The sequence below is a fragment of the Dromiciops gliroides genome, chromosome 2 (genome assembly GCF_019393635.1).
Source record: "Dromiciops gliroides isolate mDroGli1 chromosome 2, mDroGli1.pri, whole genome shotgun sequence".
NCBI classification, from domain to species: domain Eukaryota; kingdom Metazoa; phylum Chordata; class Mammalia; order Microbiotheria; family Microbiotheriidae; genus Dromiciops; species Dromiciops gliroides.
The window spans coordinates 271,583,655-271,610,708 of record NC_057862.1 but is presented as its reverse complement, the minus strand read 5'-3'; the positions used below and the strand labels follow the sequence as shown (position 1 = coordinate 271,610,708).

At 33.8% G+C, this 27,054-nt stretch overlaps 1 protein-coding gene across 1 annotated transcript in view; it reads right to left on the bottom strand.

Moving 5' to 3' along the window:
• Positions 1-22,133, bottom strand: part of MIPOL1 (mirror-image polydactyly 1) — a 440,092-nt gene extending 417,959 nt beyond the window's left edge. Inside the window, exons 1-3 of the mRNA XM_043986491.1 lie at positions 22,087-22,133; positions 15,405-15,539; positions 14,266-14,344 (exon numbers count right to left, since the gene is read on the bottom strand). Coding sequence (XP_043842426.1) covers positions 14,266-14,284 — 19 coding nt within the window. The 5' untranslated portion in view covers positions 14,285-14,344; positions 15,405-15,539; positions 22,087-22,133. The remainder of the gene's footprint in view (positions 1-14,265; positions 14,345-15,404; positions 15,540-22,086) is intronic.
• Positions 22,134-27,054: the final 4,921 nt, after the last annotated feature.

Below are 27,054 nucleotides of genomic sequence, written 5' to 3'. Positions count from 1 at the left end.
ACTTGCCCAGGGTCACACAGCTAGTAAGTCAAGTGTCTGAGGCCGGATTTGAACTCAGGTACTCCTGAATCCAAGGCTGGTGCTTTATCCACTGCGCCACCTAGCCGACCCCATTCTCTCATTCTAAACTGGCTACTCTCTTGTTTACGGAATTCTTTGAAAGCTTCAATTTCCATCCTAATTTCAGACTTAATTTCTATCCTTTTTTCCTCTTAACCTTTTTCCTAATGCTCTTGAAGCATTCTAGAGTTTCTTGCTATTTGTTCATTATTTCTTTTCCTTTTTCACTGGGGACTTGATTCATTCACACTGAACCACTCAACTCATAACTCTCCAAACTAGTTTTCTAAGTAGACTCCAGCAGCCTTCTCTTACTAGAGATGTTTCCAGTTCTATAGCCTCATCTTTTAATTAGTGAGTTCCTTTTCACAAGCTCTGTTTGAGGAAGCACCTATACCATCCATGATCACATTTAATCTGGATCAGCTCCTGACCCTTAACACTACTCTCTCTGCTCTTGGGGAAGTCATGCTAGCTCACTGGAGTGAAAGAATCCCCCCTCCTCCCCATTGCTAGTGAAGGCATACTGTTCTGGGCAGAGTCTGACTCAGGACAGCCCACTAGTAGTTTATGTTCAGAGAGGTCATTCAACAGTTACCAAAATTACAGTGGAGGGGAAGAGGGGGGAAGTAAGGGGGAGTGAGTGAACCTTTCTCCCATCAGAATTGACTCAAAGAGGGAATAACATAGACACTCAATTGGGTATAGAAATACCCAATAGATTTCTATCTTACCCCAAAGGATAGTAGGAGAGGAAGGGGATAAGAGAAGGGGGAGGTGTTGGAAGGGCAGACTGGAAAAGCGGGTAATCAGAAGCAAAATTGAGGAGGGACAGAGTGAAAATAGAGAAAGAACAGAATAAACAGGGACAGGGGATAGGATGGAGGGAAAGAGAGTAAGAAATAGAAACTGAAAAAAATTTGAAGCAAGTTTCTCTGATAAAGGCCTCATTTCTCAAACATATAAAAAACTGAATTAAATTTATAAAAATTTGATAAATGATCAAAAGATATGAACAATTTTCAGATGAAGTAATCAAAGCTACCTATAGCCATATGAAAGAAAATGCTTAATTCAATATTGATTGGAGAGATGCAAATAAAAACAATTCTGGGGTACTATATATCTATTAAATTGAGTAATAGGACAGAAAAGGAAAATGACATATCTTGGGGGGGATGTTGGGAAAATGAGACATTAATGAACTGTTTGGTGGAATTGTAAACTGATTCAATCATTCTGTAGAGCAATTTGGAACTATGCCCAAAGGGCTATAAAACCATCCTTTGATCCAGCAATACCATCACTGGGTCTGAATCCCCCCCCAAAAAAAACCAAAAAAACAAAAACAGAAAGGAAAAGGACCTATATGTACAAAAATATTTATAGCAGCTCTTTTCTGGTTGCAAAGAATTGTAAATTGAGGGGATGCCCATCAATTGGGGAATGGCTGAACAAATTGTGCTATGTGATTATGATGGAATACTATTGTGCCATAAGAAATGATAAAGCAGGATATTCTCAGAAAATCCTGAAAAGACTTACATGAGCTGAGAGGCAAAGTGAATATACAGTCCACAAAGTAACAACTATATTGTAAGTTGATCAGCTGTGAATGACTTAGCTATTATCAGCAATATAATGATCCAAGATAACTCTGAAGGACTTATGATAAAAAATGCTATCCATTCCCAGAGAAAGAACTTATGGAATCTGAATGCAGATTGAAGCATACTATTTTCACATTATTTTTTCATGGTTTTCTTCCTTTGTTTTGTTTCTTCTTTTATAACATGACAAATATAGAAATGTTTTATATGATTGCAGATATATACAGCCTATCTCAAACTGCTTACTGTCTTTGGGGCAGGAAAGGAAGGGAGGGAAAAAGAAAATTTGGAATTCAAAATTTTATTAAAAAGTGAATGTTAAAAAAAAAAGCAGTTGCCAAAAGATGTACTTACATATGGCAAGGAAAGGATATGCATGAAGAACACTTTAAATTGATTCAGCTGAGCTAAGTTCCCCTGCCTTGGTGTCGTCCATGGTGGTCTGCCAGCCAAACATCAAAGAAAACATGGAGCTCCTCCTTGATGTTTTATACTCAGGCAAATAGGAAGTGATAATCAAAGCCAATTAAGGGTGATCTCCATACCTTTTAAGGAAAGACTAACCAAACACATAGGAATGAGGGTTCAGGCTATTATTTCCACCTGACATACAAAGTATGGCACAGGACCAGCAGTGGAAAAAGTATAAATTCACAACTCAGCCTAGCACTGCTACTTCAAATTAGAAAGGTTTTACATCTGGGAGAGGTATTTCCCAACATCTTTATTTTTTTGCTGACCTCTTAATATCAATATAACTAGTCTGTTAATTATTTGAAGTGATATGTTCTAAGAGAAAACAGTATCCTGTTTTAGTCTTCCATCTTTGAGAGCTCTTTCTTCTTGCTTCACCCTGACCTACATGTACTCATTCTTGCTGCATACTAAGGAGTTTCTTTTAAAAGGAGACATTAATTTTTAAGCTTAATCTATTTAGAGACCAAAGTTCTTAATCATTTTTGTTGTCATGAACCCCTTTTCAGAATAACTATTTTAAAATGCAATAAAATATATAAGATTACAAAAGGAATCAATTCTACTTAAAAAGTTATCAACATTTCCTTAAAAACAAGTTCATGGACACCACATTAAGAACTTTTGACCTAAAAATGTATTTTTTAAAGTTACTGGTTTTCACCTTGTTTTGATTAGAAAGTCTAAGAGAAGTCATGTCTTACATACCACATTTTACCCATGTATTCTTTCATAATAACTATACTATACCAATGTATTTATTTGCTAATTTATAGGTGAGTAAAATATACTCTTTTGCAGTTAGTTATGTTTGATGCCCTTTTTTAAGATGCTTTCCAAACTGGCATTTGCATTTGAATTTGTAGTCTGGATCCCTAGAGGGAGCCTTATGGGTGGCTACTACTATTGGAGTTCCCTAGCCCGGCTTTCCTTTAGCAAAGGCATTTAATAAGACTGTAATGATAATAGGTGAAAACAAAAACAAAAAACATTTCCCCCAAAAGGTCAGGTGTATTCTTCCAAAAAATATACACAATATCCAGGGAAAGCACAAATATTGCGTGTGTGTGTGTGTGTGTGTGTGTGTGTGTGTGCGCGCATGTGTATGTGTGGGTATAAAAGGGGAGGGGGGAGGGGATGGTGGTAACTCATAATACCTGATACTCCAAGACCTGTAAAGTCTTTTCTCAATTCTTTAGAGCAAGAGTTCTTAACCTAGGGTTCCAGGGCTTTTTGAAAATATATTTGGATCGCTGAATTTCAGCTTACAGACACCTTCTTGTTTTACTTAAGTGCATTATTTCACAGACTCCTATGTAAAGTGATTTTTATAATAATGTGAATTTACCTGGAAGGGAGGGAAGTAACAGACAGGGACTGACAGAAGAGTGGGGTTTTCACTTAAAGTATCTTTTTTTTAAAGGGTTTGACTCTTTTTTTGTCTTTTGCGGGAGGGTGGGAGGCCCCAAAACACCAAGCTTAGGGGGAGGGGAGGAAGAGAGAGAGAACAATATCGTAAATAAAGTTAAGTATTTTTTTCAGAATGGGGATTTCTTTCATTATTCTTTACCTAAAGTATAATTTGCATAATGCATATTTACATAAAATGAGAATGGTCTTTAGTTGGTTTCTTTTGTAACACTATGCATTTAAAAAACATTCTGAAAAGGAATCCACTTGTTCCCCACAACAACCCAGTGAGAAAGGTACTATAATTATTGTTATTTTACAGATGAGGAAATTAAGGCAGGAAGAGGTTATGTTATTTACCTAAGAGTTACACAGTTACAGAGTTACCCACTGTTTGAGGTGATATTTGAACTCAGGTTTTCTTAACTTCAGTCCTAGCCCTCTATCTCCATTTTGCCACCCCAGCTGCTAAGAACTGCTTTAGTGAGTCCTCAAAAAGTACTCGAGACATAGCATGTCAGATGGATAAAAGGGTTATGCAGGCTCCCAGAGTCCATAGTGAGGACTTCGCTCTCCCACCAGAGGTTACATTCTAAAGCTGTCTTCTCACATAGGTGATTGTCTCTTCACATCCTTATTTTTCTTGGAAAGTATGTCTCTACAGGACAAGATACCAAAAAAAAAAAAAAGAAAAATGCTCTTCCCCCAAACTTTGCTGCCTTCTGGTGCAGGTATGGAGTTTACCTTAACAAAGCAAAGCTTGGACTTCTCCCATCTGAAAGGCTTGTTTCTTTTATATACAGGCCAATCATAAGATGTTTCTAGTATAGTCAGTTACCTTCATCCATAGCCAAGGCCACCACGTAATCCTCTCAAATTCATTAAAGATTTCATCACATATTGTATGGTTGTAGGATAATTACTGAAATGCCTATTTTACTCTTTGTGATTGTATTCTGGGTGTTCCCTGACCACACCAATTGAGATTTCAGGTCTGTAATCCCAGTTACAAGGGAGGCTGAAGCTACTGGATCACTTGAGCTTTTAAGTTCTGAGTTGCAGTAGACTAAGCCAAATGGATATCTCAACTAAAGTTGGCAACAAAATGGTGATCGCTGGAAGGGGAAGGGGAGGATGGTGATAAAAGGGGCACCCCTAAGCTGCCTAAGGAAAAGTGAACTAACCCAAATTGGAAAAATGGAATGGGTTAAAGCTCCTGTGCTGATCAATCCACAGTGAAATACAGAGACCCAGTATAGGTAGGTAGGTAGGTAGGTAGGTAGGTAGGTAGGTAGGTAGGTAGGTAGGTAGGTAGGTAGGTAGGGGAGGGAAGGGAGGCAAGGGAAGGAAGGGAGGCAAGGGAAGGGAGGGAGGGAAGGAGGGAAGGAGGGAGGGAGGGAGGGAGGGAAGGAGGGAAGGAGGGAAGGAGGGAAGGAGGGAAGGAGGGAAGGAGGGAAGGAAGGAAGGAAAGAAAGAAGGAAAGAAAGAAAGAAAGAAAGAAAGAAAGAAAGAAAGAAAGAAAGAAAGAAAGAAAGAAAGAAAGAAAGAAAGAAAGAAAGAAAGAAAGAAAGAAAGAAAGAAAGAAAGAAAGAAAGAAAGAAAAGAAGAAAGAAAGAAAGAAAAGAAGGAAAGAAAGAAAGAAAGAAAGAAAGAAAGAAAGAAAGAAAGAAAGAAAGAAAGAAAGAAATTAAAGAGAAAGAAACTCACATACATGAAAAAAGTATTAAACTAAGCTCCATGCAGACAAGGACTTTGATAAAGCAACAAGGCACCGGATCCAATACCCTGACCATTACTTCCACTCCTACCCTGATGGAAATTGCCCAGTACCACCGAATGCAATAGCCCTGGGAATAGCAGTGCCCTCCCCCTAAGACTAATAGCCCTAATTCTAGTCCAAACCTCAAAGTAGTAGAACAGAACAAATTTGTGAGGTTTTTAAATGCTTTAGGCAGGTAAACACAAGAGCTCTGGGAACAGTATTTCTCCTCATATCACCAGCACTATTTCCTGCCCAGCCCAACAACTGTCATCTAGGGAAACAACCCTTGTGGAATGAGGTAGTCATCACCAACACCAATTCCTGACCAGTAGCCACCTGGGGCAGGAAAGCTGAAGCAGCAAGGTACCCTTGAAAGAAAGAGAAGAGGTGGTGTTGCCTATAGGCAATTTAAATCACCATAATATCTTGAGGTCCACATCTATTCAGACTGAGCCTAAGAAACCCTGGAACAGCAGCACCCTATAGAACACCAGGCCTGATAACAGCCAAGTACAGGCATCCATTATCCATGGAATCAATTCTTATGGAAATGCAACCTGCCAATTTCTGGCAACTGTTTTTGCAGTACCAAAGACTTGCAAGACTACCAACCAATCCTCCCCTACCTGCCACTCCACAAACACCACCTCTTCAGAAGCCAGAGCTATTGAAAACCCAGAAGAGAGTGTCTCTAGCACTATTAAATGATTCACTATGAGAAGTACATATTGATGTTATCAAAAGAAATAATATTAAAGAAAACATACCTGGATATGAATAGGAAATCTATTCAGAGGAAAACATCAAAGGTAAATAACTACTGATTAGAAAAATGCAAATTAATACACCTCTGAAGTACCACTTCACACCTATCAGATTGGCTAACATGATAGAAAAGGAAAATGACAAATGCTGGAAGGGATGTGGAAAGTTGGGACACCAATGCACTATTGGTAGAGTTGTAAACTAGTACAACTATTCTGCAGACCAATTTGTAACTATGCCCAAAGTGCTATAAAGCTGTGCATTCCCTTTGATCCAACAATACCAAAGAAATCAAAGAAAAAAGAAAAGGACCTATATGTATAACCATATTTATAGTAGCTCTTTTTGTGGCAGCAAAGAACTGATAATTGAGGGGATACTCATCAATTGGAGAATGACTGAACAGGTTGTGATATATAATTATAATGGTATACTACAGGGGGAAGCTAGGTGGGACAGTAGATAAAGCACCAGCCCTGGATTCAAGAGGACCTGAGTTCAAATCTGGCCTCAGACACTTGACACTTATTAGCTGTGTGACCCTGGGCAAGTCACTTAACCCCAATTACCTCACAAAAAAAAAATAGAATACTACTATGCTATATGAAATGAGAAGTATGCTTTTCAAAACACCTGTGAAGTCTTGTATGAACTGATGCAAAGTGAAGTGAGCAGAACCAAAAGAACACTGTATACAGTAACAATAATATTGTAATGATAATCAATTGTGAAAAACTTAGCTACTCTGATCAAGACAATGATCCAAAACAATTTCCAAAGGACCCATGATGAAAAATGCTACCTCTAAAGAGAGAATGAATGAAATAATGAATGCAGACTGAAGCATACTTTTAAAAAACTTTTTATTGTTTGGTCTTGTTTGTTTTCTCTTGCAACATGGCTAATATGGGCAGCTAGGTAGTGCAGCAGATAGAGCACTGGCCCTAACGTTGGAAAGACCTGAGTTCAAATCTCACTTCAGACACTTACTAGTTGTATGACCCTGAGCAAGACACAACCCCAACTGCATTAAACATCCAAGGTAATATCCAGTCATTCTGATATATATTTCACCACTGTACCCAGATGGCTCTAGAGAAGAAAGTGAGGTTGGTGACCTTGTGTAGTCCTCCATCACTTAAATACAGTTCAGTGCAGGTCATGACATCACTCTGATATCATAGTCCTCTTTGGGAATGAAGGACAAACAACAATATGGAAACATGTTCTGCATGACTTCACATATATAATCAATATCAAATTGCTTGCCTTCTCAAGGACGGTGGGGAGAGAATTTGGAACTCAAAAATTTTAAACATGATAGTTAAAAAAATTTTACACGGAAATGGGAAATATTTAACAAAATAAATAAAAGTAATTATTTAAAAACACATTTGTTTTGCCACTGCATCCTAGGTTCCATAGTGCTTTTCCATCTGCCTCATAGCTAAAACCTCCTCTAGAAGTTATCTTCCCTTAATAAAATGCGAACTCCTTAAGAGCAGGGACTGTCTTGCTTTTCTATTTGTATCACAAGCACTTGGCAAATTGCATTGCACATAATAAGTGCTTACTACATGTTTTTTCATGAATTCACTCATAGATGTATCTAAGCAGATTATATAGCTGCCTGATGTGTTAAACTGATTTGTTAAATATAAGTAAAAAAGACAAGTATGCCTAAATTAAGTTTATCACATGTATTTTAAGACAATGTAAATTTCTAGCACTTTAAAAAGCAGTTAATGTCCTTTCCCTCCTTTCCTAAAAAATTTTTTTTGCTTAAAATCATCTGAGTACATTTCTTCACAGTAGAAAGGAACCTCCTTGAGGGTAAGAGTTGCTTCTCTTTTGTCTTTTTATCCCTAGCATTGTCACACACATATTAGACATTTAATAATTTTACTGAACTGCTTTTAATAGTAATAATAGAGAGCAAATTTAAGAGGCTTTAAAATATTTTTCCGCAAGTCTCCAGAATGAAAATAAGCCAAATTCAGCCATTTAAATTTCCTTCATCTTATAAAATATGATTAATATTATAAATACTTAGCAAAATATACTTTACATTTCTACCTTTTCAATATTTTTACATTTTTTCTTTAAATATAATCAATACATATACATATGCATATATACTTGATAGAGTATACATGAACTTTTAAAAGTCCATCATTACCCTAAATATAATGATAAATTTTTAAAAATCAAATTCTAAGATAAGTTACTAATGTTAATCATAATGTTTTTTAAGTAACTCATTCTGTGTATGTGGACATATATGTTTTCTCTGGATATTACAAAGCAATTTCACAATTCATTACTGCAGAGCTACCCCACCCCCACTATTTAGCTATAGAGAAAACCCCAGATCTTCTTATACATGTCTCTCTCAGTTCTACTTTAAAAGCATCTTTAGATTCTGAACACATCAAAATAAAAGAATCACTAGTCAGATACTAAGTGGGATTCACTGAAACACAATGTTAGTTCTAATGGGTTGGATGATTGTTGTTTGGTCTTTTGAAACTTTGAAGTATAGGTAAGTCTTGATCACACAAATTAATAAATCCTAAAGCTGGAGTTAACAATAACCAATACACCCAAATTCTGCAGCTTAGCCCAGCCAATTTTTCAAAAGGTCAGGTTGTGAACTGGAGAAGATCAGGGAGGTCCACCGCATAGCTTTAGTTGCAGCATCTCTCGTCTGGATTGTTGCAGGCATTTATTAGTATTCGTCAGCAGACTCAACAAAGCAAACAAGAAATTCAAGCACGAATAATAAATGAAATGCTGCTATATAACCCTTTGTCATTCAGCAAATATGGGACTTTTTAGCTACATTGTTCCTAAACCTGGGTTACTACTTTAATTTTTTCTCCACAGTGCTGACTGAATGAGTATGCATGTGTGTTTAAATGCAGAACGCCCCTAACAACTGCAGGACTGCCATTTAATCTGTTGGTGGATGGACCATTTCCTGTGGGAACCCTAGCTATGATTTCAAGACCCACAAATAAATCTCAGATTAAGATTCCAAATGAAACCTGCCTTTGGAAGATAAAAAAATGTCAAGATGGCTATAGACAGTAAAATTATACATTATCTAGGTGTTGCATGATGACTCAGATGTCCTCATTTTTTGTTTACATATTCCCAGATATCACAACTACACAAAGTATTCATCAAATGTCACACTTTCATAATATAAGAGGCATCATTAAAACTGTTTGGCTAAGGACCTCAAAGTGTTTAAGCAGTAGCTCAAAAGTGTATTTGTGCAAAGTCAAAGAATAAATTTACATATCAGCAGCAGCTCATAAGGGATAGGTAAATATTCTGTTTATCACTCATAATTAAGGTAGTTTAAATATAGGGTTCTTACTATCAGCATAGTGTATGTAGAATTATTAAATAATTGAAAACTGGCTGTGTTTTGTCAAATTCACCTTTTTTCCATAAAATAACTGAATAAAAAGGAAAGGTAAATTCCCTTTCACCAGTAGGCTATAGTAAAATGTTGCATACTGTGACAAATATACTGACATGTCTAACATTTTGAAATGTGAAAGTGCCCAAAATGTTTTGGCAGAATAGTCTAGGAGAGTAATGTGCATGGGTTTTTTTTAATTAATTGTTCATTTTAGAGGATCACTATTGGTAGAGGGACAAAAAAAGGAAAAGGTCGCTCGTGGTAATAAGGGGTCAACAAAACAATTCACACAGAGCAAATGGCCTATTAAAGATGCAAGTGAACCCTCTGATGATAGTCTAGTGCATTCCCTAGAGATCAAGGACTGCTTTTTTAATGAAATTTTTTTGTTATGTATTTGCTCATCTTACCTGTTCTAATGCAGCCCTGTCCTGATCTTAAGCTCTGTACTAGTTGATAATAAAATACAAGCAATGGTTTCTGGATAGAAACAATATTTATCATACCGTAAATATCGTTAATTATAATTCCTCCTGAAAATTACAGAGAAAGGAAGACAATGACCACCTTTTGTTCCATTATGACACTAACATTACTTAAAATATGATGGAGAACAATAAAACAATGGGAAGAATGTCAAATTGTAAAAGTTCTTCACACCAATTTTACCTTGGCAATATACCCCCATTGTATACTTCATACTATGTATGTAGATCTACATATAGATCTATGTTCATACAGTGTATGCAAGTTGAAACATTCTGGGCACACAAAGGGAATAAGCCCTGAACCCTTGGGTAGGGAAGTATTTACTCTGTTTTTTCCAATCTTATAGAGTCGATCTATTTTAGTTAGTTCAATAAAACTAATAGTAAATGTGATCTCATGTTCTAAAGAGGTAGTCCTTGATGTTTTCTGAACTTTTGAGAGAAGAAAGAATATGATTTAAAGATGAATATTTGACTAGATATATACTTAAAGTTTATTTTATTATAAAAGTTCTTCACATTCATGTAATTCTTAAGATGCTATGTAAGATATTATAGACTATCTAAACTTAAAATAGCTATACTAGTGACATAATTTAATATTGTCTGTTGCTAAAAATGATAGACTTCCCAAAACAATGCTAATCACTATTAACCCCAATATTAATATAAAAATCCAATATATGTTTTAATCACTTTTCTGGGCACTTACAAAGAATCAAAAAATCCTCCGAATTACAGATCAGAACATTGAACTACAAAATGATTCCTATCATCAAAATTTCATTTGACTTAATTTCTAGTTAATTTTAGTTTACATTTGTTTTCCTAGCACAAAATTCCAAAGTGACAAAAAATATTTCTGGGAATTTTCACTTCAAAGGCTTGATACTCAAACTTTTTAAGCAAGATGACAATATGAATTCATTAAGTGACTTTTAAAGTACTGATGCAATATTACAAGTAAAAAAAATTCATTTTTCAATTTTAATACTTTCAAAAATTACCAAGCACATAAATTAATAGACAAACCTTCAAATAAAAATCTACTGCTTTGATTTTATTGGGAATAGTAACATTAGTACAGGGATTCTCCAGAGAACCTTCCAAAGGGTCTATGAACTTGGAAATGGGGGGATTCCTGACACAAAAATGGGTAAGAATCACTAACACTAGTATAATTTCAACTAATAGAAGCAAGGACTAAAGTCCTTAATAATTTCTTGATAAACTTAAACTTGCGAATCAACTTTTCCTGATTAAAAGCTCTGAAATCAAAACAACTCTAAAAATGAACTAGGTTCCTAGAGAATGGTTTCTGAAATGTCAATTATACTATATAATTTTACAAATACAAACCAGGGTACAATGTTTACTTATTTAACATTATTTAAAACTAAAATTTACCACTTTTCCTTATAAGATTTTCCTACTAATTAACAGAAATTATTAATAACAGAAATTATTATTTCGGTATAAAGTTTATCACAAAACTTCATATCTTACAAAATTTAATCTTCTTTAAAATGAATCTGTTCTGCTTTATTTTGGTCAGTTTTTGTAGTTAGGCCTGAGGTAACATCACAGTTATATAGGTGGTATAAAATCAAGATATCCCCAGAAGCCAACGTGATTTAATAAATGTATTTAAAGGGAATGGATTTCTTTTCCATAATGGGACTATATCCTCAATCGTTTTTTCAATTGGAGTCTGCACATTTCCTCTGGAAATGAATCACTCTTTTTGGCCAGCTGCCAATGGTCCTGAACACTCTCTCAAGTATTCTTAGATGGTAATGTGTGAGAAGCCACTATCACTCTATTAAACTAGGTCTGTGGAGATAAACAGTAAATTTAATCAGCCCTAAGACATGTCTTTTTTTAACCTCTCCTAAGGCACATGGATAATGAAATATAATCAAATTCATATTTGCTATTAAAATGCATATAAAATCTTTCTAGGATACCATTAGTGTTGAGATTTTGAATTTGAAATAGAAATTTAAATACTGGCAAAAGTTGTTTTACCCTAAATGAATACCACTTAGTTCTATATGCTATCATCTATAATAAAAAATGTGCTGTATCAAGTACTTATGAATTTTAAAGGCATCCCTGTTTTATGTATATGATCTTATGAAGCAGTCCCTCTAGAATTTAAATAAATTTCAAATATTTCTATTTAATATTATTAACAGTTCTAAGCCATTTTAGGGATAGACAGATGTTATTTTCCTCACATTATTGTCTATTTCAGTTCTATTTCCCAGAATTTAAATAAGAGGTTTATCATGAAATACCACACTTAAGGGATTAAAATATATATATTATTGGTGAAAATTACTCACAAGTGGCATAAAATATACCATTAAAGAGGTATACTGAAGAAAAAGGAGATGGCTATTAATGAAGTTAGAGTGAAGGATAATGGGCACATAAGCCATATACTTCGGTATCACTATAAGTGGAACCCTTCCAGGGGATTTACAGGAAGATGTGTGCAAGAGTCACACAGGATGAGGAGGTTTAGAATACCCACAACCTAAGAAAATCATAGAACCATGGAAAGAAAGTTTGTAAAACACAAACTTCTGAGTTCGTTTAATTGAAAATTTAGAGAGTTGGTGCTATTGCAATGTTCACCAAAAACAATTCAGTAATTTCAACCTTTTACTTTAAGGATAATTCACTCAGCAGATGCAAGTTAATCTAGTCATCTGCTTTCAATGTAATCACAAGGTGGTAATTTATTTCCTGAAACAATTTAGTCACACATAATTACTACTAAGTTATTTTTTTTCTTTAGGTAAACTTGAGCCTGGAAACCTAAAACATTTTCAACATCATTTTTCCTATTTCCTTTCAGTCTAACATAAAAATTAAAAAAGCAAAGATTTACTTATTTTTCCTGTGGAGTATATTACATGTATACCACATTTTTTAGATCTCAAAACCCATTCTTTAGGCCATCCAATCCATGACAATTGAAAGGTGATTACTGGCAAATAAAAACATTACAGATGGGGCAGTGAAGAAAATGATTGTGATATAAAGCCAACAAGACCCAATTAAACAAATTTGAAATAAAAATCTAATATAACAAAACAACACAGCTCTTTACATACACATTACGAAATATTAAAAGCCAGAAATTATATTAAGGAAAAAATTCAAGAACTTAAAATGTATTATATAAAGCTTCTCTAAACATTGAAAAAGTATCATATCTTCATTATTATGTAACGGATGGAAAATATTTAATGTATAGCAGATTTAACAGTTTGTTTTAGTCACTACAGCATGGTTAACCTTTTTAACCTTTCTTAGTATATAGTGACCCCTAAAGGTTTTAAATTTTAATAAACTACATACTTTTAAAATCCCTTTAAATGAGAACAATTAATATCAGACTCACTATCAACTCCCCAAATATAAACCTATTCATTATCAGAGATGTCTATTCAAAAATCATGTTAGCAATTTCCACAGAACTGTAGAATAATGAACTTTTAAAATGTTTAGCAAAAAATTAGGACTTTTTTTCTACTGTTGTGGTTTTAAAAAAACCCAACAACTTTGAAATTCAGAAAAGCGAGGAACTTTCTGTTGATCTATGATGACAGAACATTTATTCTATTTATTATAAACACATATTTAAAAGCTATATCTTAAAATCCTTTTGACTCAAAATATTTCATTCATGTCTATGTAAGCTGAACTTGTAAAGTGATAATCTTCTTTGTTATTTATAATACATTTTATAAGACAACTATATGATGTATGTGTCTATGTCACGTTTTTGGTCAGCTTAATTTTTGGAAAAAGATTAAGCAGAAACTGTTGTGCGTGAGTAATCCATTAGACAAATCTTTAAACAATGTTTTGTGTGAAGAAAAGTTACCTGACCACTGTTGGACCAACTTGCTGGTAACAAAACTTTCAAAGTACAGTATTATGTAGAAAGAATTCGCCTTAGGGAGATATATATTGTCCTTTATTATATACTCTAAGATTTCTATGTTGAAAATATTAAATGTTGTCCTCCCTGCCCCCCCCTCCAGTTTATCCATGCACAAGGTAAAATGAATAATATCCCCCAATCTCACACCACACACACACATACACACACACACACACACACACACCCACACACCCACACAACACACAGAGCCTTTAATATATCAGCAAGAACAAACATATTCCACAATCCTTGCACAAGTACAACACCTGGGTGTTACATATTAATACCTTAAAAGTTCTTACCTTTTGACCAGTTCTCCATTTGTACTTCTGAACTTGTTTGATCTGGCACAGTCACTGATTGTGCTCCAAGATTTTAAAGCTAAAGTAAAGCCAAGTCTAGATAAATAAACTTAAAACAATATATCAGAACAAGCCTATTTCTTAGCTTTGTTTAAGACCGAATTTATAAGACAAATGGCTTTCTGAAATATTTTTACAAGGGCTGTAAATGGTTATATTTTACATTTGATGCTAGTTTTTCTCAGGAAAAAGGTTATTTCTTCTTACAATTACATTTAGTCAATGGTAATTGTTCACTTTTAAATTAACTCATTATTTTAGTTGGATATGCTTTAAGTTACCTAATGATTAGTGATTTTTTTAAAATTAGAGCTTCAAATTTGTGAAAAAATCCCCATTTAAACCTTTAACTCAAGATATATAGATTAATACTTACTACAGGTATTTGAAGGCATTTCATATTTGTTTAAAAATTTTAGAAAAGCAAAATAATTCATACATCAAATATTATTTTCATATACACTCAGAACTTTAAAATATAAAAAATTTTAACTTTTTACATGATCATAGTAGTAATAAAGATTGGAAATTTAGAATGTACATGAATAAAACTCAGTAATGTATCTAGTGTTACACATTATAAAACACCACTAACTTTTGTGTTATCCAAACCTAAAACTCCAATTTGGGACCTATTATAACTTTCTAAGAAAAGTGTGTCAATATGTTCAAAAGCTGAGTATTAATAGATGACTAATACATGAGAACTAAACATTCATTCTCCTACAAACAGTCATTTTTAATAGTGGTAAAAGTTTTAATTTCAACCTCTGCTACAATTTAAACAAATCATTACAGCATGGCAAAGAATCCAACATTAAGGTCTTCCTTTATAATTCTTAGCAGTGGAAACTACCTACCCACCCATCTTCCTATAGCAAAAACTAAACATTCTTTTGTTTCTAAATTTCTGATTTAAAAAAAAAAAACATCGTGAAGATTACTAAGATTTCTTTAGGCTACCGTTTGTTTGTAAACATACAGGAATTCTCTCTTACTTTTAAAAAAATATAAGTATACATGACAAAAGCTACTTTTAAATGTTTTTAGCTTTCTAACAGTGAAAAAATGGCAGTTACCTCATATATTGGACACAGAGTTCTTTACAAAATCCTCAAATGAAGCTGTAAGCTTTTCCTTTTCTAATTCTCGGTAACTGTGTTGATTTGGAGTTGGCAATATTTTTCTAAGTTCCACATTTGCTTTTGGATTAGCTGAAATATATAAGGTATTAATATCAAAGAAATGTTTCAGTCATGAAGCCATTTCCCTAATATTGCCCAAAAGGTTCATAATAATTGGACTCTTTTTAATAATAGATTCATATAGCAAGACATTGAAGAAAATACAGTATTTAATAACCTCTGGAGTATTTAAAAACATGTCTTAGGGGCCTTAATGTGCTGGTAATATACTATTTAAAACCATAATTTTATCCTTCTACAATATACATTCATTATTCCTTGCCATTACCCAGCTAATGAATGCCCAGCAATTAGTAAAATGTAATCCATTGCACAATCATTTTAATGCTTTTAGCACTCAGAAAAGTAAACACCAAATTAATACTGCTCAAGCCCATATCAGATCCTAGTTGGAAGCAAGCAATTATAGTTTCGCTCCTCAGGTGTAATTAAATGATTGGAATGATTTAGTTCCATAAATGCAAGTTAATTCATAAGCAAGCAACAAATATACTGGGAGTAATTACAAGAAACACTGACAGTGTAAGCAGGGCATGTGCTTTTACAGTATGTACCTGATATAGGAAAATGCTGCCCTCTCCTGGACATAGTAGTGAATGTCACTGAACCATAAACTACTTGTAGAGCCATTATGGGGTTGTGACTATACACTTAATTTATAACAATGGTATATAGCTTTGTTAACATATGTAGAATATCCTGAAGTCCAGCAAAAAAAAAAATCTATTGAACATTGACATAAAACAATTAAAATATTTTATAATTCTTCCTTTCCAAAGCAATACATGGCAGTTTTTTTGTGTCTACTTTAAAATTGAAAGGACTATCTGTGAGATTGAAAAGTAACAATTTATGGGGAAATTCTTGACTCACAGAAGATTCTAATTCAAGGCCAAGTAGATGTACAAAAGCTAATTCAGTTGTTTTGGGGTTTTTTTGTGAGGCAATTGGGGTTAAGTGACTTGCCCAGGGTCACACAGCTAATAAGTGTTAAGTGTTCCTGAGGTCACATTTGAACTCAGGTCCTCCTGGATCCAGGACCTGTGCTCTATCCACTGTGCCACCTAGCTGCCCCACCTAATCAGTTTTAAAGTTTTTCTACATTCTTCATAAACCACATCCAATAATAATACCAATTTTAAGAATTTTTAAAAGTGCAATAGAAAATCATTTCTAGGAAATATAATGTACAAACTGGAGTTAACTTTAATAACTTTCAGTACAATTTCTTGCACATTAAGCACAAATAAAAGTAAATGACTGGGTAATACTAAAGCACAATTTGGAAATGTGGAAAGAAATAGATAATCAAAGAAATTATATGTAATACATAGTTGAACCCTCAGAAGGAATATATTTGCTAGAAATAATTAGAGTATTACAAAATTAACTAGTCAGGGCTGGAAAGTTTATCATAATAAACACTGAAAACACCATACTATTCTGTTATTACTTTTTAAAAACTGGAAACAATGAAGCTGCAGTGAGATTTGTAGCATTATGAACAAATCACAATTTTACCTCTGACTTACCTCAGAAGAAAGATGCTCTGTAATAATACAACATTCTAAAAAAGTATGGCAAATGTTCAGATTTCCATTGGAACTATTGCCACAAATATTTAGCTTTACTAGAATTTGAGGGGCATCAAATTATTCTTGTCTAATTTTTTTCTCATGAATAAACATAAATAGGCTTGATAACAGGTACATGCACAAACTGTAAAAATCAATAGATCAAATTACTTTAAAGTCCTGTCACAAAGTTTAAAGCTCCTTTGATGTCAAAGGCTTATTTTCCTATTAAAATACTTGTACACTGTAAGTTAATTGCCTTTTGGAACTACTTATCTATCATGTAAAATTAATGTGCCAATGTATTTAAATCCTCTTTAAATGGACCATTCATGCATCTCCTACTTTTACTACCAATGAAATCTGTCAAATGGTATCAGTGCAAAATGTCTTAAAGAAAGTTCCATAAAGATTTTTTTCCTGCTAACTAGATCTCATACTCCACAAATTTACTTAAATTCCCATAATTTTTTAAGCTGCTTTTAATAAATTCACCAAGTAAAAAAATAGACTCCATAGTCTGTCAATTTGTGTTCCAGCTGACTTGATGAATATTAATAACAGTGTTACCCTGATTAAATAGGCTTCGTATGAAATCCCTGTGAATCCTATAGCTCAGACATCTCATTTTTCCAACTCTTATGAATTTGGATTTAGACATTAAACTGGAAAAAAACTCTTTTAAAAAGATTTAATGGCACATTTGCATTTTCTTTAAAATACTTCTAATGATTCAAATAATTAAAATGTATACTATTATGAGATATTATTGTTCCATGATTTGAGTAAACAAGTAAACATTAAAAAATTTATTTTAAACATCAGTAATTTCAAGAACAAAGGAATTAATTCCATCATAAAATATTGTTTGTCCTTACATTAAAAGCAGATGACAAAACCTTAAGTTATATGTTTTTTAAAATGTACTTTTAAAATTAAAACCTATCATTTTTTATTTATTCTTCTCACATTAAAAGGCATTAGTCTACTTTAAAATTAATATGATTAACAATATACATAAATATATGAATAAGGTCTGAAAACAAAAAGCTCTTTAAAATCTTAAAGTACATAAACGTTTTAAAATCTCAAAGTATTTAATAAATGTTAAAAATTGGTGGTTTTTCCATCGCAAAAAAAAGAAACTTGTTTGGAAAATTCTGAAAGAAAAATTCACTTCTGTACTTTACTTTAAAATGTTCAAATATGAACACAAATCATTACATAAAAGTACATGTTAGATTAAATTTCTTTCACTCCTATTAATCTTCAAGGTTAGTCTTAATTTCCAAAATTTGCAAAAGAAAATCATAACTATTAGGAAACAATGACAAATACTACTCAACTATGTAAAGAAGTCAACAAAATAATCTGAATATTTATCCATATCTATATGTAATCACACACACACACACACACACACACACACACACACACACACCCCAAGAGTTATAAACATAAAAACCAAACAAACAAAACTTCTTGTTGCTCCCTCCTGTTTGTGGAGTACTGAAAAAAAAAGTCCCAAGTGACTAAATCGCCTTAAAACCTACCTTTCCAATTAGCCCTTTGTTAATCAAACAATATATTCCTTTGAAAAAAATAACATGGGGCAGCTAGGTGGTACAGTGGATAGAGCACCAGCCCTGGATTCAGGAGGACCTGGGTTCAAATCTGGCCTCAGACACTTGACACTTACTAGCTGTGTGACCCTGGGCAAGTCACTTAACCCCCATTGTCCCACCAAAAAAAAAAAAAGAAAAAACTAACATGTCTATTTTCAACAGACATTTTATTTGACATTTTAAGTTCTGAAAACTAAATAGCTCGACTATTTTTAAATTTGTTTTTGAGAGGCAATACCTTTTGCACCTCCATGAAATGTGCATCTTGGCAAATGTCTTTTTGGCTAACAAAGTTGGATAGCATTTTCCTTCCAGGTTTCTTTTTGGTTTAGTTATGTGAGTTTGTGTATATTGGCTCTAAGACTGTGAAACTAGGAAAAGGGTCTGAGTCAGTATCTGTAATATAGAGGTGTCAGTAATACAGATTATCTGTATCTGTATGTGGAAGTGACTCTAAAATCAAATGAAATTTTGACATTCCCTATAGCCTGAGGAAATGTAATAACTTTTCCAATTTTTCTTTATTATACCTGTATTTTAAAACCATACAACACCTTTATTTTGTAAAATGAAAAGTTTTATTGGATCCTGTTCCATTTCTGGGTGTGGATCAATGATTGCTGGCTATTTCCAGGCCATAATATCCTTCCAAAAGACTAATGCAAATGATGCTCAAAGCTCTTCTTATTAAAAGAAAATTAGGAAGACTATAAAGCAATGTACTAGAATGGCATGTACACCCCTCAGAGAGCATAGGGTTAGGCCTAGAAAGTAGGGAATCAAGCACAGAAGAATGCTTTGTGACCAAAAGGGCACTCACTCTCTAGGAGGTCCACCTGGAACCAGAGGGAAGGGAATCATTTGCGCGGACAGTTCCCTGTGACTCTTTGCAATTTTCTTTAAATATTATTTGAGAAACACTGCATTAATCTGTTCTTGTTTTGAATAAGCTTCTGTGACTACACCCTTTGACCTATGTCAAATGGCTAAGCATATGTTTTTTCTAATAATATTAAATAAAAATGAAAAATGTCTGGATTTCAAAATATGAGTGTAAGTAGCTCAACATAAAAAAAGACTTTTGTTGAAGACAGCAACAACTTTAAAAATATCTAATAAGACTTTAAATTTAAGAGCCCAGAACTATAGCTAATTGTGCCCTTGTTTAGTAAGCAAATACTATTTAGTATTTATTCACATCTACCTGGCTGTGATAGTTCATGGCAAAAGTCCCTATTTTCCAGGAATTTATAATATGAAAAAAACTCCTTGAGAATCAATTTGTTTTGTGTGACAATTATAGCATAGCTACAACTCAACTGTATTAAATCCATTATTCATTTTTAAATAGTTTTAATATTCACACTGTAAATACATAGTACCTTTGGGAGGGAAAAGAGAAAGGAAAGGTTTGTATAGACTCCAGATAAGGAAGAAAACTTGAAAACTAAAGTATTTTCTGAGAGTAAAATTAAGACTACCAGGATCTTCTACAAAATCCTGAAACGTTTTGCCCAGGCCAAGCTAACCCTAAATCACTTAATCTAGGAGGATACAGTACATAAAAACAAAGTTAGCCTTTTAGAATAGTTTCCCCAGGGAACAAACAGCCTGTTTTCTTAAGATTCAATGTGGATGCCAAGTTCTGATGCAAGGGCACAACTTCTTCAAACAAAGATTTACATTCCACAGAACCAATAAAATGCTGGCAAATCAAAGTCCACAAGTGTTCAAAGCAAGTAAATCTATCTATAAGGCCAACTGGTCAGTATGAACAGTACTTTCAATTAAAAAAAGACTCTACCACCAATTTTTTTTTTCTAAAATACTTCTTTTAATGAAGTATCATAATAATAACTAAGCCCCAAGCATTCTACCTAACAATACTTTGAAAACATGTTTTTCTTTTTAAAAGTTACTTAATGATTTTTTTTCCTACAGTCTACTGTAAATAATCACATAACATAGAAAGTTTAGGTGAGAGTGAATAGGTCTGTACTGTTCAGATGGACTAGTTATTAATCGTAGCAAACATGCCAAGTTTTAACACCCAAGTCCATTCTCTAAAGCACTTGTTTCATTCATACGTTTATATAACATATATTTCCATTTATAGTGTATATAACAAAATAAACTACAAAAGTTTCATGAAAATACTTCTAGACAAAATTATTAAATATGGATTTGAGTTAGTACCATTAGAAGTATTCATGACTAATTAACCATAGTCATAAGAGTGTGAGTTAAAGGATCAATACTAATTTAGGTGGTGACACTGTAGTGGCATGTTAGATGGCTCTATGCTTGGCTCTGTCAATGAGAAATTTATCAATGACTAAGAAATGTGTACTGACCATATGAAAATGTAAAATTAAGAGTCAACAATTTTTCTAAAGCATGTTTCAACTACTCAGCAGATGATAAAAGGGACTAAAGTACCTGGAATAAAACAAAGGAGGAAGGCAATATACAGGTGAAAATATTAATGGATATCAAAACACAAACTGAGGAATTATCATGATATGTCTAATGTTGTCCTATCTGAAACAAAAGTTTACAATATTAATGTGCAAGGACAAATCATCTATTAACTTCAAAGAACAAATAGCTAGACTGGGAAAATGAGCAAATTTTTTTTTTAAAAAGAACCCAACAACAACAACCAGCTACTACAATGACGGGGAAGCTCAAGACATAAACACGGAAGAAAACAATAACTTGAAAATAACTACAAGCAAAGACTCAAAGAAAAAAATGAGAAGCAGACACAAAATGAATAAAAATTGAAGGATAGAGTTTTAATAAAACATTTTAAAAGGGCAAAAAATGGTTTTTAAAATATAGTAAGAGAGTGCAGATAGGTGGTGCAGTGGGTAAAGCACTGGCCCTGGATTCAGAAGGGACCTGAATTCAAATGCGGCATCAGGAATTTGCTACTAGCTGTGTGACCCTGGGCAGTCACTTAACCCTCATTGCCCACAAACAAACAAATAAAAGAAAAAAAAGTAAGAGTAGAGAATAAATTGGGAAAAGAAATGAGAGCTATGGCAGAAAAATTATGGTAAGAGAATTAACTGTGTAATAAAAGGAGTTTTTTTTAAAAGAGGAAAAAACTCCTAAAATATCAGAACTGGTCAAATGGAAGCTAATGATTCCAAGAGACATCAAGAAACAAAAAAACAAAGTCAAAAGATGAAAAAAATAGAAGAAAATGTGAAATAATCTCATAGGAAAAGCAACTGACCTGAAAAATAGATCTAGGAGAAAGAATTAAGAATCACTGGGAGTTACCTGGCAAGCCATTGAAAAAAAAATAGCCTAGACCTCATATTTCAAAAAACTATAAAGAAAACTCACCAGATATCTTAGAACCAGAGGGCAAAATAGAAATGGAAAAAAATCACTGGTCACCGCCTGAAAGGATCCCAAAATGAAAACATTATTGCCAAAATCCAGAATTCTCTGATCAAAGAGAAAATACTACAATCATCCAGAAAGAAACAATTCAAATGCCATGGAACCACAATCCGGATTACAGAAGTTTAGCAGCTACCATAATAAAGGAAAGGAATGTTCGGGATATGATATTCGGAAAACAAAGGGAGCTAACTATTACAATGAAGAATACACTACCTAGAAACAACTGAGTATAATCCTTCACAGGGAGAAAAATGGATACTTTTTATTTAAGAAACAGAAGATTTTAATAGAGGAAAAGACCAGAGCTGTAATAGAAAATTTAATATGTAAATATAAACCTAAGAAGCATAAAAAGGTGTGGATGAGCAAAAAATCATAAGGGAATAAACAAGGTTAGATTATTTACATCCCTATATGGGACAATGATACAGTAGTAAGCCCTCAGGATTTTATCATCATTAGCACTGTTAGAAGAAATCTATTTAGACAGAGGCTCTGGATGTGATTCTATTATGTTGGGAAGAGGAAGGAAGGGAGAAGAACAATGGAAAGGCAGTGTGATTTACAAGGAAAAGAACAACAGTGGAGTTGTCACTAGGTTCTTGTCTCAAATCTGCTATTATATTAAGAAACAAGAAGAACTTAGGCAAGTCTCTTAAGTTTCCTGGGCTTTGTTTGCCTTATATATAAAATGAAGAGTAAAAGAAAAACAAGAAGTAGTATATAAATTCTTTGAAGAATGGCTAATTTTTTCATGCAAGAATTATGGAAGAAATATTTTCTTCTACTTACCCATGCCTGCTTTTGGTTTAAGAATTAGATGAAGCAGGGGGCAGCTAGGTGGTGCAGTGGATAAAGCACCAGCCCTAAATTCAAGAGGACCTGAGTTCAAATACAGCCTCAGACACTTGACACTTACTAGCTGTGTGATCCTGGGCAAGTCACTTAACCCTCATTGCCCCCCCCCCAAAAAAAAGAATTATATGAAGCACAGTGCTGTTAATCATTTAGAACCCAAATTTATGGTCATTGGGTAGACGGCTAAGTGGCATAATGAATAAAGCACTATGTGTGGAGTCTGGAATACCTGAGTTCAAATCTGAACTCCAATACTTACTTGTTGTGTAACCCTGGGCAAGTCACTTGACTTCTATCAACCTTAGTTTTGTTATCCATTAAATGGGTTATTATTACCCCCTAGAATTATTGTGAGGATAAAATAAGACATTTGTAAAGTTCTTTGCAAACTTTAAAGCACTATATAAATGCTTACCCAGCTGTTATTAACTAAAAGAATATGATTATCTTATTATTATTATATCCTAATTTCTCATTCCCATGCAAGTTAGATTAGTTTGGGGGTCATGGGATTGGTTTTGTTTTTGTTTTTGTTTTTTTAAGATATTAAACCATCACTCATCTTGAATCAACTCATGGTATACTCCAAGTATAGCCTTGTTGAATATCTTTCCCCTGCCAAGTAAATCTCCTTTTATCTCATTTCATCCCTACCATCAGACTTAAATTACCAGGATATTGACCTGAGTTAGGCCCCAGTCCAGAACATATGGGAAACAAGCCACACTATGTTACCCATGGCAAATATCTTCTTTACTACATTTTCCCAGATACCAACTGACAGAGCCTGAAGCAACAGCCTTCCTATTCCTTTGCTTAGGACATTCATATTAAGTCAGGAAATTTAAACTACAAGGTTTAGACAGAATACTCTTAAAATCTTTTGTAATTTCATTTCCATAGTTATTTATGCTGATACTCTGGGAAATGGTTTTGCACTTAGAGAAGTCAATCCCTTTTTTTGCAGGCATGAAATAAATATACTTTTGAAAATTCTCAGTATTACTTTTAAAGTCATTAACGAAAAAAAATCAAATGGAAGTAGGGCAATGACCAGGTGAGTTATTTTTAACAAATTAAGAGCTGAATGAATCAATCCATTTGAAGAGCCATTAGTGTCTCTAATATTAGAATTCTATTCTAAATGCTAAAAGTACTGTAGAGCAGTAGTGTCAACTTCAAATAGAAAAGGATCCCTAAAGACCACATATTGACTTAGAAAACCGCTAATTAAAATTTTCTGTTTATAGTATTTTCTTTATTTCATAAAAATTTTTCAATTACATTAATCTTTTTCAGGCAGCCTGGAGTCTTGAGAGCTGCGTGCTGATATTGGGACACAAGTTTTAACAGACCTTTTGTAAAAAATAAAGTTGATATGTTAAGCTAACAAAACACTTTCTGCATTATATATGGTCAAATTACCCAGACTACTCAAGTTTATTAATTCTTTACTTCACTTTGAGGAGGGGAAGAAACATGTCAGAGGAAAAAGAATAAATGATTTTGGAATCAGGTGATGAGTTTGAACCCATCTTCTACTACTTACTATTTGTTTGACCCCTATACTTAAGCTCTAAGCCTTAGTTCTTCATCTGTAAATAAGGGGTATCTATATTATCTCTGAAGTGTTTTTAAGTTCCAAAAGCTGTGATACTATTTCAAAATAAAATGAATTCTCCCAATTAATACTCAGGGTTTTTTGTTGGTGGTATCATAGGAAGTGCTAAAAAAAAAAAAAGATGCAATAATTAAATAAGCATTTATTAAGCACCTATGCTAAAAACTGGTAAACAAAAACAAAAGCAAACCAAAAAAGGAAAACAGTCCCTTTCTTGAGAATCTTACATTTTCCTGAAGGAGTGCACTAAACAAGTTAATTTGAGGAAAGAAAGTACAATGATTAATGAAGAGAAACAGGGAAGGAATTCCATATGAAATGGCACCTAAGTGAAGCCTGGAAGAAGCTAAAGATTTTAAGATAGGAACTTGAAGGGGGAATACATTTGCAAAGGTATAGAAGTTATAGATGAAATGCCAAATGGAATGAAGAGCCATGAGTCTAATTTGTCCTGAAGGAAAAAATGACAGGAAGGGAAATAAGGCAGGATAGAGACAGATAATGAAGAGATCTTCTGAATTTAAAAAAATGAGATTTTTTATATTTTGTCCCCAAACTGATAAGGAGGGACTGAAGATTTCGAGTAGGGAAGAGTAACATGGTAAGAGCCATGCTTCAGAAAGAGCAATTGACATTTGTATGAAGGCTGAATAAGAGTGCGGAAGAAAGTGGAACCAGGGAGATCAATTAGGACCATATCAAACATTTATGCAAAAAAAGATGGGGAGAGGCTTTGAAGGTGATGGCCTGTGGAGTGGGGACAAGGAGACAGACACAATAGGATGGTCTAATGGACTAATATTTGACATACGACTTAGATACTTGAGAAAGAATGAAAGGACTGAGAGAGAATGGAAAGCCCAAGAATAACCCTAAGGTTATAATGCTGTACAGCCAGGACCCTGATCAGAGATAGGAAAGACTGAAGGAGGGTTAGGTTCTGTGGGGAAAAGATCATAAACTTTACTATCAGGCTATAGGAAATGTGAGCTGAAATGTCTACAGGACATCCAAATGAAGAAGTCAAGAAGGAGCTCACTGATTGTGTGTGCCTTAGACCTCAGAAGAGAAATTGCATGTTAGACACATAGATGCATGGATATGGAAATTATGTATATCACTGAAAGAGAAGAGGAAATAAAGAGATCTTTTGAGAACATGAGAGATGATGATCCAGCACTGGAGTCTAATGAAGAGTAGTCATGCAAATAGAAGGAGAACCAGGAGAAAAAAAATGCCATGAAAGCTGAGAAAGAAGAGCATATCACAAGAGAAGAGGAACTAGTTTCAAATGCTACAGACAGATTAATGAGAAAAAGCCATTGGATTTAACATTTTTAGAGATTAATAGTAACTTTGAAAAGAGTAGTTATGGTCCAGCAATGGGGTCATAAGCCAGGTGTCAAAATGAGAATAACTTTTTTTCTAAAAGTTGTCCTGAAAAGGTTAAGATATAAACAGTGATGACTTGAGTGGGGTATAAGGATAACATAAAAGGCTATTTATTTGCTTTCTTAAGGGCAGGAAATACTGGAATCTGTTTGTAAGCTACAAAAAAAGAGAAAAGGAGAGAATCAAGAGAAGATGGTCAAACAGGTGCACTCCTGAAAGAGACTAGAAGGGATTGGATAGGGGGTACAAGTGGAGTGAGGGGTTGGTCTTGGGAAGGAAAAAGCAGACTAGAACAGACTAGAACAAAGGAAAGAATGGGGAATGATGGGGTTTTGAGGTATGGAATATGGGAACAGAGTGATCTTGGTAAAGTAGAAGATGATTTCTTATCATGAAGGTTCATAGCTTAGGATAATAGAGAAGGTTTGGAATAGCCATTGTGGTGCATGTTATATAGAGAAATATAAGAGTAAAATGTAGATAAAGTAGAATATGTAGAATAACAGTACTTCTGAGAAGCACTGAAGCCAAACTGATATTAGAAACTGAGGTTCATTTTCCTTACCTGCAAATTGGAGCTGATAATATCCTTGGTAACTACCTCACAAAATGTTCTACAGACCCATTTTGGTTAGTGTATGATATGTAAAGCACTTTACAAACTTTAAAGCATTATCATCAATGTTGATTGTTATCTTTTTTTCTCATCTTTTTCAGTGTAGTTCAGTAGAGAACTGGGCCAAGGCACCTTCCTGCTATTATCTTTTAAACATAATATTCTGTGAACTATTGTACAGTGGATTGCCTTATGTAATAGAAAAAAATTAGAATATAAGCTTACCTTCTATAGGCCCACTGAAAATATCTTCAGGATTAAGCTCCAGTATTAGAGAGGAAACAGGGATAACATGCTTTTAATTCTCTGAAGGTAGAGATTATGAATATAATAGAAATATAGGACGAATATATAGATGAGACCATCTATAAAACCACATTTGTTCTGTTTTTAGAGATCCAGTTATATAGGCATGTTT